The following is a 17,314-nucleotide window of genomic DNA, read 5'->3' as shown; positions in this document are numbered from 1 at the left end:
CGTACTCTTTGAGCAAAAACAAAATAAAATAAAAAACCTCTAGTCTGCACTCTATTTTCCCTTTCTTCTTCTCTTTTTCATGCACATTGAAAAAACACAAAGGAAAAGGAAAAATTCTTCCCCTTATTCTGATAGATGTCCAAATGTCATGACAGGCCCCAACCCAACAAATCAAAGTCCAAACAAAATGAATCCCAAGTCTGATAGCCCAAGGCCCAAAATCTCCGTCAATCTTATAAATTTTGTTTTTTAATTTTTTGTGGCAGACAATTAGGACATCTTTTGTGGAGATCAAGAAGGAAAATTGAAGGAAGACAAGGTTGTTTTTGCTTTCTCATTGGTCTTTCTTCCTCAAGCTACCACCGCAAGTCCATGGAGTCAACGCCATCGGAAATTGTTAACTTGGGAAAATCTCTGATAGTACCTAGTGTTCAAGAACTGGCCAAGGAGCCCATCACCAAAATCCCACCTCGGTACGTCCGCGAACACGAGGACTCTCCAATCATATCCCATCACAATTTACTTCCATCAGTACCGGTCATTGATCTTCAGAGCTTGCTTACAGCAGATTACATGGATTCTGAATTAGAGAGGCTACACTCTGCTTGCAAAGAATGGGGTTTCTTCCAGGTTAGTTTTTTGTTTTTTTTTTTTGTGGACCCCATTAAAAAAAAAAATTCAAGAGCTATACTTGACTAAAGGTGTTAGTTTGGTGTTTTTCTTGTGTAGATAGGGTTGGGCTAAACACCTCAAAAATTTGGACCAAATATGGTAGTATAGTCGCTTCTATGATTTTGTTTGGATGCTATGAAAACAGGATGACGGAAAGTGAGGAGAGTTGGAATCTTTCCAACTTTGGCATTATGAAGTATTTGTGACCGTATGGGCCCACCAATGTATCCCGCATTATCTTTTCATAAATTAGCTGTAGGTGCAATAATGTCTCACAACCAGTGCTTGCGTATTAGACATTGCATTCACTATGACAGTTTTGGACTCAGCAGTCACAATTCATTCCATTCGCATGTGTTTCTTATGAACTCCTTTTTTGTCTTTTTTGAAAATGGTTTTTGTTCTTATCAACTGTCAAAAATTCTACTTCAACAGTATCCTGTTATCGAATTCATCTATGCATCTAGAGTAATAGTTAGGTCCTCATTAGTGATTTACATGCCGACTGCTGATGTGGATTAATAATAAATAGATACATTCTATTTTAATTACCAAATCAGAGATGATAATCAAATCAACATCTTTGATTTGATAAGTGGGTATCTACCCATCATATTGAATTTGGTAATTAAAGATGATATGTCCATTTATTATTAGTTCACATCAACCGTGAGAATGATATAGATCCCCATTAGTGATAACATAAGTATTGTTCAGCCAACGAAAACACCATTTGTTTCTTGATGGTAGAGAATAACAAATTAGTATCGATGGGGTTACTATTTTTCGAGCACCTCCAGGTATTGAATACTCATCCTTGAGGCCAGAAATAATAATAATAATAATAATAATAATAAGAAGAAGAAGAAGAAGGGCTATTTTCATAAAACCTCTACTACTTTCAAATTTTAATCATAAACCCTCAATCTATTTCAAAAAAATCCTTACACTTTAAAAGGTGATCATATTACTCCAATATCCAGGTCTAACCCGTTAACCAAGCTGTGAAAAGACTAATTTGACCTTACTATTTAATGTTAAATTTAAAATTGAAAATTATTTTTTATAAAATTAAAAAATACCCTTGTCTTCTTCAATACCCTTATTTCTCTCCATCTCTCACCCCCCTCTCTTTAAAACAGACCCAAAACCAAAACCACCAGCCGACGCCGAAATGGTCCCTACAACACCTAGTCTGAAGATCGCCCACAGCTCACCCACTGCACGAAAACCAACCAAAAGGTCGTTGCTCTCTGTTCCATTAACCAGGTCGCCGGAATGGCTACCTGTTATCCCTATCTCTCTGACATATCGTTGGAGTTAATGGATGTTTGGTCCCTGAAAAAATTAGCACCCATCTTCCATTAATGATGCTGGCAACGACCTTTGGTTGTTGCATTTCTTCTCCAATTACCGTGTCACCGGATGGAAACTTGGTTTCCATTACCCGACGATGACCATTATGTCGCCGTCTTCCTCAACTACTGGGTTGTTATTTAAGCGACCCATCCTCTATCCATCAACAACCCAAACCAGGTCGCTAGAATGGCGACCTTGTTCATCCTTACACAGTGACCTTGGTCGCCATGCTTGCACCAACGATCTTCAAAGACTCAACCCTAATTTCTCACCAAGCACAACACCAAACCCAAATCAACATGGTCACTCCTTCTCTTAACACCCTTAAACCATCCTCCATCTCCACCATTAGATTCCTATGTAGCTAGAAGATACACGTGTGGATGTGGAGTGTGATATTTGTGATGTCGTTACAGAACCATCACTTCGTCTGGTGATGGGTTTGTTTTAAAGAGAGAGAAAGGGGTGAGAGTTTTAAAGAGAGATGGGTGATGAAGAAGACAAGAGTATTTTTGTAATTTTACAAAAAAATAATTTTTAGTTTTAAATTTAACATTAAATAGTAAGGTCATATTTGTCATTTTATAGTCCAGTGAACGGGTCGGACCTGAATATTGAGGTAATATGATAACTTTTTAAAGTATAAGGGGTTTTTTGAAATAGATTGGAGGTTTATGATCAAAATTTGAAAATAGTGGGGGTTTTATGGAATTAGCCCTAATAATAATTATTATTAATATGATATTTTTATTGAGATTAAGACTTACTTTTGGGATTATTACATATAAATGGTGATAATGACTCATATTTATCATTTAATGGACTCAAAGTTTCATAGTTTCTAAAAAATGAAGTTGACCAAAATACTAATGTGGACATGAAAAAACACTGTTTACCCTCTTGAGATACCACTTTTAGACACATAGGTACCACTTTTTGTACACGAATGTATCACTTTTGTTTTGGACATAGAGGTATCATTTTTATTCACATAAGTACCACCTTTTGTGCATAAAAAAAGTGGTACCTGATGCACAAAAAGTGGTACCTATGTGCCTAAAAGTAGTACTTCAGTGAGAGTAAACATTGTTTTTCTATGTCTTTATTTTTTTGAAATTATGAAACTTTGACTTCATTAAATGATAAATATAAGTTAGTAATACCATTTATATATAATAATCTCTTTACTTTTAGTACTGAATGTACTTTGTTTGGAGGGCTTAGGTCAACTACCAAATACCGAATCCTATGTGCAATTAAAAAAACGACCAACAGGCGTGACCCAACAGTACCCTAATATGATCAACACTTGTGACTCCACCGAAATAAGACTATATATAAATACTACTAGATGTAAGACGAATTTTTAACCATTGGCCTAGTATAATATATAGTGTACAAAAATGGGCTAAGTATAAGGTTTAATACATGGATAAATTTAAGGTCTGTGTTTTGAGGAAAATAGTATATACTACCCGGCCCAATTGTTGGTACGGTTGGGAAACTTCGTATCATCGAGGTATTGTAAAACTTTTCTTGTTTGGATGACAAAAATAATTGATGAACGGTAAATACTGAATGTATGATTTTCTTTGTAAATACTGGATGTATGATTTTGTTTGCTAAATGAAGCGCAGGTTATAAACCATGGAGTGAATGGTTCATTGTTAGATGAATTCAGAAGAGAAATTATAGAATTCTTCAAACTTCCAATGGAAGAGAAAAGGAAGCTATGGCAACAACCAGACAACCATGAGGGGTTTGGGCAGCTATTTGTGGTATCAGAAGAGCAGAAGCTTGACTGGTCAGACATGTTCTACATAAACACCCTTCCAACCAATTTAAGGCAGACTCAACTATTTGAACATCTGCCTAAAAACCTCAGGTCTCTCCCTCTCTACATTTATCATGTATGTCATATTAATATTGTTGCCCCCATGCCCTTACTCTCTAGTTCAAAATGAACCCTCATTTGCCCAACAAAATTTTCGAAACACAGACCTTTTCTCTCCTTCAGCAGTCTCCTAAAATTTTTAAGAACTAAATTTCAGAAAATTATTTTGATTCATTTTTTTTAAAAAAAAATCATATTATTGTTAATGGTTGTCCTATCTGAACTAAATTCCTTGCTCCACTGTTCATATGAGTGTAGGAAGACATTGGAAGCTTACTCTACAGAGGTGAAAAAACTAGCCATGACCATCTTAAGTCAACTGGCCAAAGCTTTGAAGATGGATGATGAAGAGATGAGAGAGCAATTTAGTGATGGGGTGCAGTCAATGAGAATGAACTACTATCCTCCATGCCCTGATCCAGATATGACCATTGGCTTCACTCCCCATTCGGATGCCGATGCTCTAACCATTCTATACCAGCTCAATGAAACCCAAGGCTTGCAGATACGAAAAGAAGGAAAATGGGTACCGGTTAAGCCGCTTCCAAATGCTTTTGTAGTCAACATTGGAGACATTATGGAGGTAATTTTTTAGCTTAATTTTGAAAAATGAAAGGGTAACATGCCAATTGGCTCAATTTATGTGAAAATGGATTTTGTAATTGTGGCAGATTGTGAGCAATGGCCTTTATAGGAGCATAGAACACAGAGCAACGGTGAATTCAACGAAAGAGAGGCTCTCCATTGCAACATTCTATAGCTCCAACTTAGACTCAGAGTTAGGCCCTGCACATAGCCTTATCAGTCCATATAACCCTGCAGTTTTCCGGCGAGTCCCTATTGATAAGTACTTCAAGGACTTCTTTTCTCGAAAACTCGACGGTAAGTCATACCTTGATTTCATGAGAATTGAAAAAGGGGATGGCTGCAGTGGTTGAACGAAGCTATGCTGGTTGAGCATTTAAATGGTAACACAAGAAAAAAAAAAAAAAAAAAAGTATGTTAAAATTTTCTGAAGTACTGCTGCATAATTCCCTAGCTAATGTGGCCTTAGCTTTCTTTAAATATTTGACCAAATGATTTACAATCAGCTACTAATAATCCTTACAGGAAATACCCTTCTTATCAAAGAACATGTAGTTCTTCATGTTACATTTGTGAGCAACGAATCCAATTTCAAATTTAAAAATATGATTTCTTTCTATTTCAAATTTAAGTTCGTACTTTTAAACACAACATCGTGTATTATCGAATGTCTTGACTCCTTTTCTCAACACACGGTATCATTGCAGACTTGCAAAAGGTTCAAGGTTCTAATAAGCATAATTTATGTAATCTGATTTTGAAGATACTAGTGCAGGATTGGTTTGGTTCAAAGTCATTTTTTGGGGCGTCTTTGATCTTTTTTTGTGCGATATGGAAATTGGAATGTTATTTGCCATCACACAGCTTTTGTACCGATGGTTATATAAGAAGACATTGACAGAGCCTGCAACTAATCTGGCTATTTCTGTTTTGATTAACTTGAAAATTTGAACCAAGAAGTTCAGAATATGTTTCAAAATCCATTACTAAGGATAATTAAATGATGGATAAATAAATAAAAACATTAATTATGAAAATTCAAGTAGCTCTTTGGTTCAAGGTTCTAATAAGCATAATTTATGTAATCTGATTTTGAAGATACTAGTGCAGGATTGGTTTGGTTCAAAGTCATTTTTTGGGGCGTCTTTGATCTTTTTTTGTGCGATATGGAAATTGGAATGTTATTTGCCATCACACAGCTTTTGTACCGATGGTTATATAAGAAGACATTGACAGAGCCTGCAACTAATCTGGCTATTTCTGTTTTGATTAACTTGAAAATTTGAACCAAGAAGTTCAGAATATGTTTCAAAATCCATTACTAAGGATAATTAAATGATGGATAAATAAATAAAAACATTAATTATGAAAATTCAAGTAGCTCTTTGGTGCATCAGAAATAAAACCACTACTATTTGCCACAAACTACCTTTGTCACTATAGTTACATTGCAAAGGAAGTGTCCTTCTGGGGATGGCAATTTGCCCACCCATTTCATTTAAATCGTTTTTGGGGAACTGTTTAAGTTATTTGGGCGCAAATTTAGGGAGAGGGTGGGGACACCCTGCCCCGCCATGACCCGTTTAGATTATTAGGCTTGTTTAGTTTTGGTGCCATTATAAAATGCTTGTAATTTAAAATTTTATGTCATTGATTACTTTTTTATAGATTTTTTTCAATAGTTATATAATTATACTTCAGGAAAATAAATTAAAAAATAGGGATAATTTTGGGTGTGAAAGGGGCGGCGGTGGCGGGAATAAGGTGGGAGGGTACCCATTTTTGACAATTTTGAACATAAATGGGACGGAGACTTTTAAACAGAGTTGAGAAAAGGTAAACCTGTCCAAAACCATCCCGTTGCCATAATACTACTAGTGCATCATGTAAAACCGTTAATTAATCCATGACATTTTCTTTAAAAAAATTGATGCAAATGACATCAAAATTTCTAGGAGTGTTGGGCCGCAAGCATTCAAAGACTTCCTTACATTCCATTTGGGCCCATCATACACAAGTATTATACATTTATATTGCATCAGACTATCATCACTCACATCCGAATGCGGTACGCATCGCAACTCTTGTGAAAGTTTTTTTTTTTTTTCGTAATTAAATTAGGTATTAGCTAATACGAAGTTCATGCATGCAATTTGCGTGTCAAAGTACACAATTTTTATACATTTATATTGCATCAAACTATCATCACTCACATCCTAATGCGGTACGCATCCCAACTCTTGTGAAAGTTTTTTTTTTTTTTCGTAATTAAATTAGGTATTAGCTAATACAAAGTTCATGCATGCGATTTGCGTGTCAAAGTTGCATGCATAGGTGAGAAAGTGACTAAAGACAAGTAGACAAATTTTATGCATTTTTAAATATATATATATATATATATGAGAGAGAGAATAGCTGATCACTACTACAATGGAACCAAAAATGATGAAGCTAGGAGGATCTCTTGAGGTACCTTGCGTTCAAGAACTGGCCAAGGAGCCACTTACCACAGTTCCACCTCGATATGTCCGCTCTGATCAAGACCCTCCATTCATATCCAACACAACTTCTTTACCTCAGTTCCCAGTCATCAACTTCCACACTCTCCTTTCAGCTGGAACTTCGATGGATTCAGAGCTTCAGAAGATGCACTCTGCATGCAAAGAATGGGGTTTCTTTCAGGTATCTATATCTATATCCATATCCATAATATTTGTATGCAGCATATAAGTTCCATCCAAGTTTTTTTTGGGTAATTAAATATATATATAACCAATATAAGTTTTTTTTTTTTTGGGTCCATATAGCCAACATAAGTTCTATCTAATAAGAATTGTGATTCAATTAGTTAAGTAGATAAAATAAGGTCCAATTTGTTTTCACTTGAAATACATCAAGCAAATCTCTAGCCCTATTCTGTTTGATTGATAGGTGCAACAATCATGATTTTTTCTTAAAACTCCTCGTTTCTTGTGTATTAAAATAAATTGAACTTATCATAACTGTCCATTGTCTGGGGTACCATATATACTCTCGAAAGATTGTATAGTACTTTTTCGCTAGCAAGATACATGCGTGGGAGGAATTAAAACCAACATCTCAATAGAAGTCTTAAAAAACAAAAAACAAAAAAAAACGGAAAAGAGCAAAGAGATCCTCGCTTAATTTGAAATTTTTATGTATCATGGATAGAAACTTTCAATTTGTCTTGATGCATAATAAATGAAGAGTTTTTAAGAAAAAAACATGATTGTCCATTGGAGGTACCAATTAATAAATACTCCAAAATATTATATACTTTTTCGTTAGCAGAATACATGCATGTGCCACCTTGGGCACACACATGCTCTCACCGAGGCTAGAACTCCTAATCTCCCCTTTAGAAGGATCAAGTTTATACCAATTGAGCTATTGCCAATTCAGTATAGCTAGCCTAACTATCATGTTAAGAAGGTGCGTTCTAAAATCTTTAACTATTAATATATAATTCAATTATTTAAATTCCCTAATAACAATTTTCTGAGACCAGTTTTTTGCTTTTTGAGAACTAAAAATCATAAAAGAGCTTCAAAAGATGCACTCTGCATGCAAATAATGGGGTTTCTTTCAGGTATCTATATCTACTGACTCATACATTAATATTTGGATGCTGGCTGCTGCATATAAGTTCTATCCAAGTTTTTTTGGGTAAATATATTATATATGTACCAATATAAGTTTTTTTTGGGTAAATATTGCCAATATAAGTTCCATCTAATAAGAATTGTGATTCAATAAGTTAAGTTGATAGAATAACGTCCAATTTGTTTTCACTTGAAATTCATCAAGCAAATCTCTAGCCCTTTTCTGTTTGATTGACATGTGCAACAATCATGTTTTCTTCTTGAAACACCCTATTTCTCGTGTATAAAAGCAAAATGAGAGTATCATAATTCTTTATTGACCAAGGTACCATATATAAGTACTCCCGAAATATTATATAATTTTTCGCTAGCAGGATTGCGGGAGGAAGCACCAACATCTCAATAGAAGTCTTTAAGAATAAATAAAATAAATATAAAAGATAAAAGAGCAAAGAGATTATGGCTTAATTTGAATTTTTGTTACACTTGGTATTTCTTGCCAATAAACAATCATAGAAACTTTCAATTTGTCTTGATACACAATAAATGAGGAGTTTTTCAAGAGAAAACATGATTATCCGTTCGTTGGAGGTAGCACTTAATAAATATCCCAAAATTTTGTATATTTTCTCGTTAAAAGAATACTTGCATGTGTCACCTTAGGCACACAGATACCTCCACCGAGACTAGAACCCTTGATCTCCTTTTTGGAGAGATCAAGTTTGTACCAACTGGGCTATTGCCCATTTGATATTGCCAGCATCGAAGGTGGGTTCTAAAAGCTTTATCTATTAATACATAATTCAATTATTTATATTCTCTAATAACAATTTTATGAGACCAGTTTTTTGCTCTTTGACAGCTAAAAATCAGAAAAGAGTTTTAAGTACTACTATATATGCAGTAAAGTAAGCTGCTTGGTTGAAAAATGCAGGACACATAGTGTACCAGAATTATAACATTAAAGAGTTTTAAATATTACTTATAAGAGATTTAGTGTTAATTAAAAATTTTGAATAGTTTATTTGTTTGTGCAAAACATATTGTTTAATTTTTGGATATTAAGTTAGTTAAAGGATTAATAAAATAAGATATATATCAATTTTTGGACTAACTAGTGTATACAAATACAAAATGATAACATGCCTGCAGTTGATCAATCATGGAGTGAGTAGTTCATTGATGGAGAAAGTGAAGATAGAGATTCAAGAATTCTTCAGACTGCCAATTGAAGAGAAGAAGAAGTATTCACAAGAACCAGGGGACTTAGAGGGATTTGGACAGGCCTTTGTAGTGTCTGAGGAGCAGAAGCTTGACTGGGCTGACCTCTTTTACATGGTTTCCCTTCCAACTCATCTCAGAAAACCCCATTTATTCCCCAAGCTCCCTCTTCCATTCAGGTCATCGTTACTCTCTCTCTCTCTCTCTTATATATATATATACATGATTATCACTCTGTTAATTAAGCTAAACAATTTTTCTTTTGATCATGCGCACAGAGATACCATGGAAGAATACTCAGCAGAATTGAAAAGCCTTGCCATGAAGATCCTATTCCTTATGGCAAAACCACTAAAAATGAAGGCCGAGGATATAAGTGATTTGTTTGAAGAAGGAATGCAATCAATGAGGATGAATTACTATCCTCCATGTCCACAACCAGAGCTGGTCATTGGCCTCAACCCTCACTCCGACTCTGTCGGCTTCACCATCCTCCTTCAACTCAATGAAATGGAAGGCCTCCAAGTCAAGAAAGATGGGATGTGGGTTCCTGTTAAACCACTCCCTGATGCATTTATAGTCAACATTGGAGACATCTTAGAGGTGGGTTGTGATTTAATTAATTTGTAAATGAGTATGCTATTAAGGTTGAAGAGTTTGAACGAAATGAGGAGCCGAAAACTCTCCATTCCAATGGATACACTTAAATGGTCCCCTTTCAATGGATACACTTTACTAGGCCCACGCCACTCTTAATTGGGTGTATCTAACGGATATGAAGTCTTCGGCTCTCCCTTTTATATATGATCTTCCATTCCATGCTATATACAAGACTCTGCTGAGGTGATAACTCATTTATCATGTCCTAATTAATCAATATAATATAATACCTATATATACATGTCTATATTATATATGTTTTTGCAGATTGTTACCAATGGAATGTATCGTAGCGTGGAGCATCGAGCAACCGTTAACTCAGAGAAAGAGAGGCTGTCCATTGCTGCATTTCTTAGCCCCAAACTGGAGGGAGATTTGGGTCCCGCGCCAAGCCTAATAACTCCTGAGACTCCTGAATCGTTCAAAAGAGTGGGTGTTGCTGATTATTTCAGGGGATTTTTTTCTCGGGAGCTCCGTGGGAAATCATACATTGATGTCATGAGAATCCAAAGTCATGAGGAGGATCCAAGCAAGCACTTAGCACCACCTAAAAACTAACCTGATCATGTTTGAATTCTAGTGAATTAATAAATATTGCATTACATGTTATGAGTACGTTCAAAGTGAATTAGTAATAATTGTTGTATTACATGCTTGACAATAATGAGGAAGTTGTGATTGAGTCGTGCACCTGGTTTTAGTTTGGTAGTTGTGCCCTAAAGCTCTTATTGATGATCCCGCCCTGTTTGAATTTTTGGTATGATACATTCTTGAACACAAGAAAAACTTATGCCTTACTTGATTTGTAATTCTAATAATAATTTTCTATTCTCAGAAAATTAAGAATAGAAAATTGTACAAAAAAAACTCTGTTTGGTTCAGCTTTCGAAAAATTGTCAGTTATAAAAAGGTCTGTTTTCAGATAACTGTCTTTTATTGTTCTCTAAAAACTATTTTATATTCTTTAAATTATTGATAACTGTTTTCAGAATTATAAACCAAACAAGTCCTTAAATACTGTGGTTGTAGTTCAGACAATAATTTATACACTTACACATAAGTGAAAAAGCATTTATTTTAGAGGATCCTATGTTGTACCATATCATTATTACTGTCACTGAGGCACTGAGCATTTAAGTTTTTAAGTTGAACAAAGGTCTTCCTCTGCCTTGGTTTGGGCTTGTTGATTTTAATTTTTGAGTCACTGCTTGGGCTTGGGTCAGGCCTTGTTGGTCCTTCTGGCTTGGGGTTATAGCGTAGGCTTTCTGGTTATGTTGTTTTCTTTTTCTTTGAGAGGTATGCCCGTTGTATACTGTAAATAGTTTTCATTTTTATACAAATTTAACTTATCAAAATAATAATAATTTGATGCACTTAATTAAATATGTTTAATAATGCAGGTAAGGCGATAGTATTTTCCATTACATGTGGGGCTATTATTAATTATATTTTATGGTAATAAATTTTCTGTGTAGTCAGGTTTGAGTATAACATGTGTGCACCGATAAACTTCTCTACTTGATTCATATTAATCACCATTTATTTGAAATTGAAAACATACTTAAAACTGTTTCAAATGATGAACTCGCTCACAAATGCCTTCGTAACCCAATGATTGGCTGAGAGCTACGCTTCGAACATTCGCATCTCTAAGTTTTAATCTAACAAGAACTTGTCTTCCCTTCCTCCTATAAAAAAGAGTTCATTTTCAGGAATATGACTTCTTTAAAGTGATATGCAATTAAGTCATTGTTCTTTTTAAAAATTATTATATCAATTAAGTCATTGTTCTTTTTAAAAATTATTATATTATCCTTTCAACAAATATGTATGTTATCAAGTTGGAAATTTTTTAAAACTATGCACTTATCTTCATTTGACTTTTAGACAATTATTTTGAGATTGTAAAAAAAAATAATAATAATGGACAATTAAATTAGAACTGAAAGATAATTATTTGTATTCTCCTTCCTTTTTGACAAATTTTGATCAGAACAAATCTCACAGATTCTTACAACCAACCACATTTTCTAAATTTGATTGAGAGAGCTAGATAAACCTGTTGTGTTCTTGATTTTAAGAATTCATGTGTTCTATTAAAACTAATTCATGTAAACGTTGGGAGTTGATTGAGTGGCATTTATCAATCGAATGCATGACATTTGTTTGTTAGGCCATCCTCTAATTATTAGGGTTTTGTCTTTGGTAGGAACCTGAGCAAAAAAATTTGATTACTTTAATTATTAATTTAAATTATAAGTTAAATTAACAAAGTTTAAATTATAAGTAATTAATTTAAGTCTAAAGTCGAAACTCCATTAGTGGTCTCAGACACTACCTGCTGTGCATGGTGAACCAGTAGCTCTATTATTATTACTTTAAGTATTAATTTACATTATAGTGCAAGGTGGGTGAGAAATGTAACAAAAATGAATTCTTCTTTGTCCTTTTTTTTCTGTTCAGAGGGAAAAAAGAGAGATAAAAGTACATCAACTACATTTAATTATTAAAAACAAAAGTAAAGCAACTTCGATTCAAATAATTTTTTCCTTACCTACAATAATTTTGTAGCTAAATAGTTTAAAAGAAACACAATGACGCGATAATAATACTCATCTTACGTCCTCATCTATTGAATCGAGTGTGTAACCTTAAATTTTGACCTAACATAGAGAATACGACTCTCTTTAGAGTTGGTTTCCGAAGTATTCTTATCGAGAGCCTTCTCAAATTCATCTAACGGATAAAGCATAAACATTCTTGTCGTCATATTTTTCCAAGTCTACTTCTCTCAAGTCATCTTCAACTACAATAAGTGAAGCAACATATTTTTTCTCTTGATCAACCTCAATAATATTAGTCGTTACATCAACAAAATTATTATTATTTTTAGTGCCACTATCTTTTTTGTGAATTTTCTTTATAGACTTTTTGATAGGTAGACTCTCTTTCCAAAAATACTCGTCCTCGAGTTTCTATTCAACTAATCTTCTTTGTCTCTTTTACTTCAAAAGAATTCGTCCTCAAATTTCTATTCGACTAATTATATATTAGTATAAATAAAATTAGTAAGTGTGCCAGTTTCCGATTTAATCACCGCATACCTTGATTAATTTCAATTTAATAACTGCCAAACTGATCTCGCCTAAACCCTTCATCATTGAGGTCCCCCACTCCAATTAGATCTCCATCACACACCAAACCGTGATGGCCATCTTTAACCTCTTCCAAGTTACGATCATCAGTATCTTTGAAAAATGGGTTTAGATGATTACCTTGCTTGCAGCTATCCCTAGGCTTCACATTGGACAAGTCAATGCAATTGTCCTTGTCATCACAGTCTTTCACTTCTATCTTACCCAAACCACCAGTTAGCTCTTCTAAGACCATTCCTAGCAGGCTCGTGGAAACCCAATTTCTGCAAACCAATGGCTTAAAAGCCGTGCAGCGGCCTAGTTAGATGGACTGAGGCCCCTTTGCAACCGCGAGTCAGCTCGCAGTATTCAGTGAGCTGGCCCGCGATCACTATAATTTTTTTTTCGTTTTTTCCTAATGCAAAGCGGACGTGTTTTGGTTTTTTTTGCAATGACTATGCATAGTTACCAAACGGTTGAATTAAAACCTAAAAATAGGTTATTTAGAGCTCTTTTTTTTAGAAATAAAATAAAATAAAAATTATTAAATAAAAAATATATTATTTAGGCATTGTTTATCCAAAAAAAAAAAAAATTTGGGCCAAAAATAAATTAAAAAACCTTTTTTTTTTCCCCTTAAAATTTGGTTTTTTAAAAAAAAAAAAAAAAATTGCTTTAAATTTTAAATGTGTAGGCCAAATAGTGTATTTAGCCGTTAAAGCATTGTTTCTACAGTACCAAACATTGCCTTAACGGCTATAATTTTAAAAAAAGTTTAAAAATTCAAATTTTTTTTAACTATATTCAAAAAAAAATTTTAATTAAAATTTTTAAAATCTCTATAAATACCCCAACTCCTACCTTCACTTATCACATCTCTATTATCTACCATTCAACTTATTTCTTCTTCTATTTTCTCAATCTTAGCTATTATTTTCAAAGTCATTTCAATTATATGAATTCTCGACATCCATTTTATTACAACACCCAATTCAACCCATCAAACGATGAGTTTTTGCCATTTTCCGAAGACAATATCAATTTTTATAGAGGAGATTCTCAATTTCCTTCTCATCAACCATCCCAACTTTCTTATCAACCATCCTAAACTTCTCGTCAATATTGTGGTACTAATGTTCCACAGTCAAGTAACTCAAAACAATCGGCTATCCGACATAATAATTGGACCAAGGCTGAAGATGAGGCTTTATGTTGGGCGTGGATGTCGATTACCTCTGATGCAATTACGAGGGCAGACCAAAGTAAGAAGAAGTTATGGGAGCAAATTCTAGAACAATATAAACATATTGGTGTTCCAACTGAGCAAAATGATGGAGGTTTGATGAATCATTAGTCAGTGATCCAACAAAAAATCAGCAAATTTTCCGGCTGCATGACTACCATAGAAATGAATCGTCCCAACAGCTTCAGCAGTGATGATATGGTGAGTTATTTATTATTTAAATATAACTCGTAAATATTTTAAATAGTCGGCTTTTAATTTTTTGTTATTTTTTTCGTGTGGATGATAGCAATTAAAAACCTGTTTCGTAGCCAAACAGGTGGTGAATTTAAGTTAGAAAGTAGCTTGGAGATCTTGAAGCATGACAATAAACGGAATTCACATTGTGCCGAACAAGTAGGAAAAGGAAAAAAGAAAAAAGAGCCGAAGAAAAGGAGTGGATTTGACTTTGACATTAATGAGTTTGTTGGGCACTCCTTACCATCTACTCCATCAAGTCATGCAGCCACGACAGATGGAGCCTCAACTGAAGAATCATTACACATAGGGGAAAATGATTCACCTGGTGTGAAAGAATTCAACTACAAAGACCAGCAGGAAGAAAAGCGGCGAAGCAGCGTCGAGCAAAAATTAATTCAGCGAATGAATTGCAAACTTCATTCGTTTCGAAATTTAATAATATCACTACCCGTTTTGAGAGTCGTCAGGAGAAAATGCAGAATGCCCAAGTGGCACGAGAGGTAAGAAAAATGGAGAAAGAGAAGACAAGGCAGCTAGAGATTCTAGAGAAACAGAGACTTGAAGAAAATGAGCTCATGTTAACAGATCCAAATTCGGCACCAACAGAAGCAGGAAAAGCTTGGATTATTGCACGACAAAATGAGATATTGGCATCTTTGAATTCACGGTCCGCCCCAAAGTTCCCATAGGATTTTGCAATCCTTGGTCTATTTATTTTGTTATTTCAATTTAGGATATTGTATTGTTTAAGTTATTTTTAATTGTTTTGTTTAATTTGTTTTTTTTAATCCATAATGGATAATGAATTGTTTCAAGTTCTAATATAAATCATAGTTTTTTTAATAATTTGCAAAAATATTGTTTAATTGAAAAATATTGTCGTTGAGAAAATATAGCCGTTGCAAATATAGCCGTAAAAAATATACCTGTTACGAATATAGCCATTTAGGAAAAGTTAAAAATAATAATAATAATTTTTTTTTTTTAGAGCGAAAATTCGGAGAGCCTGATGGAGTTCATGTTTTTGGAGAGCGAAAGCTGCTGATGTGGCTCTTGAAATTACTGATGTGGCTCTTGGAAAAGCTGATGTGGCTCTTGGAAAAGCTGATGTGGCGTTTTTAAAGAGCCAAAATCTGGAGAGGTTGGTGCAGATGGCCTAAGGTATTTCAAGTATTCCTGTTGCAACTAACGTGTGGAAAACTTCGTCATCCTCAACTGCAGTATATGTAGCAATAAAATTCTGTTCACAATTAATCTCATCAAAAACACTTGTTGCTTTAACAAAATTTTGACTAGACTAGATGCCACCATCCTTCGACTCTTTGACAAACTGTTTCTCTTTGTTACAATTTTGATATTTTTGAAACATCAGCTCTTCATAATTTGATGGTAAAAATTTAGCTATGAACATCCATTTCATCTTGTACCACGATCGAACAGGATGTAATCATTCCCTTCTTTGATGAAACTATATTTGTTCCTACCAAATCGAAGCCGATCCTTTAAGCTTTGAAGGCATACTTGCTTATTTTCAGGTACATCAAAATATTCGAAAAATTCTTCAACTTCTTCAATCCAGTCGAAGACATCTTTAATAATGAAACTTCCATTGAAAATAAGTAAACCAAGTTTTAACTGAAATTCACGATTGTTACGTCTACCTCGATCACGGTATGCAATCCTCATCATCGGAAGAATCATTGAAATAATTCGCATAGACTGGAGGCCTACGTGGAGAAACAGGAACATAATCCATGCTTGGTTGGCTGCGAGACGCATCATCAGCACGAATACAAACTGAACCACGATTTTGCTATGAAACGATCTTGAGTATGCATGGTTGCCCAAGGGATTTTCACTCAGCGATCATCTGAGAAAATGATCTTGGCAAAGTGGGTGCTAAGAAAACGATCACCTGCCATCAGACCGGGATAAAAATAAAAAAAAATAAAAAAAAAAATGGGGCTCTGACACTAACTGAGTAAGCGATAAATTTGTTCATGAGGAACAGATGATCTTGAATCCACAAGGTGGGTGTTTAAAGAAAATAAATAAAAAACTTAAAATATAAAAATTAGTAAACACGTAAAAGTGTCATACATCATGGCATTAACATGCTATGTGAACTCGCTACTTTATTCTCTGTTTAGGACTTTATGCACTCCTTAATGATTCCATGATCATATACGAAGAATGTAATATAGAAAAGGGGTCATGCTTATATTGCTTTTGTTGGTTCCATATATATTGAAGCTGAACCTGAACCTGAATCCTGAATGAATTTTTTTATAATTTCAGTTGAACAATAGTAATATTTTATGAGTATATAATGGGGCCAATTCCCCTGAAATATATCTGTATCTAATTTATGAAATATATATATATAGTCTTATGTTTCAATTTTTTTTTTATTTTTTTATTTCTTGATATGATATGTGTGGAATGAATGAAATTGAGCAATATAATTTCACACAAAATCGTTTGTATAAAATGTAAAAATTATTTGTCGACTGAAAATGTAAGATATTATCTACTTTTACACTCTTTTGTAATTACAATTTTCAAAATCGTTTACATATGTAGAATTTATCCCCTCGTTCGAGTGTCAAAAACTTTTACCTAATTTTCTTGAGTTAAAATAAATAAATAAATATATATATATATATAAGATACATGTGTACAG

At 34.0% G+C, this 17,314-nt stretch overlaps 2 protein-coding genes across 2 annotated transcripts; both read left to right on the top strand.

Annotated features, from left to right (window-relative positions):
• The first annotated feature begins 250 nt into the window (after positions 1-250).
• Positions 251-5,136, top strand: LOC132314479 (protein SRG1-like). Its single transcript, XM_059813344.1, has 4 exons — positions 251-630; positions 3,669-3,916; positions 4,184-4,508; positions 4,597-5,136. The coding sequence occupies exons 1-4, from the start codon at positions 373-375 to the stop codon at positions 4,861-4,863; spliced, it is 1,098 nt and encodes a 365-aa protein (XP_059669327.1). The 5' UTR covers positions 251-372; the 3' UTR covers positions 4,864-5,136.
• Positions 5,137-6,492: 1,356 nt separating this feature from the next.
• Positions 6,493-10,680, top strand: LOC132266726 (oxoglutarate-dependent flavonoid 7-O-demethylase 1-like). Its single transcript, XM_059767741.1, has 4 exons — positions 6,493-7,192; positions 9,286-9,533; positions 9,633-9,957; positions 10,282-10,680. The coding sequence occupies exons 1-4, from the start codon at positions 6,941-6,943 to the stop codon at positions 10,570-10,572; spliced, it is 1,116 nt and encodes a 371-aa protein (XP_059623724.1). The 5' UTR covers positions 6,493-6,940; the 3' UTR covers positions 10,573-10,680.
• The last annotated feature ends 6,634 nt before the right edge of the window (positions 10,681-17,314 follow it).

This window comes from Cornus florida, unplaced genomic scaffold (assembly GCF_030987335.1).
Source record: "Cornus florida cultivar Cherokee Brave unplaced genomic scaffold, ASM3098733v1 CherokeeBrave_3.0.0_Hap2_Chr01, whole genome shotgun sequence".
NCBI lineage: Eukaryota > Viridiplantae > Streptophyta > Magnoliopsida > Cornales > Cornaceae > Cornus > Cornus florida.
This window is presented reverse-complemented; position numbering and strand designations above follow the sequence as displayed.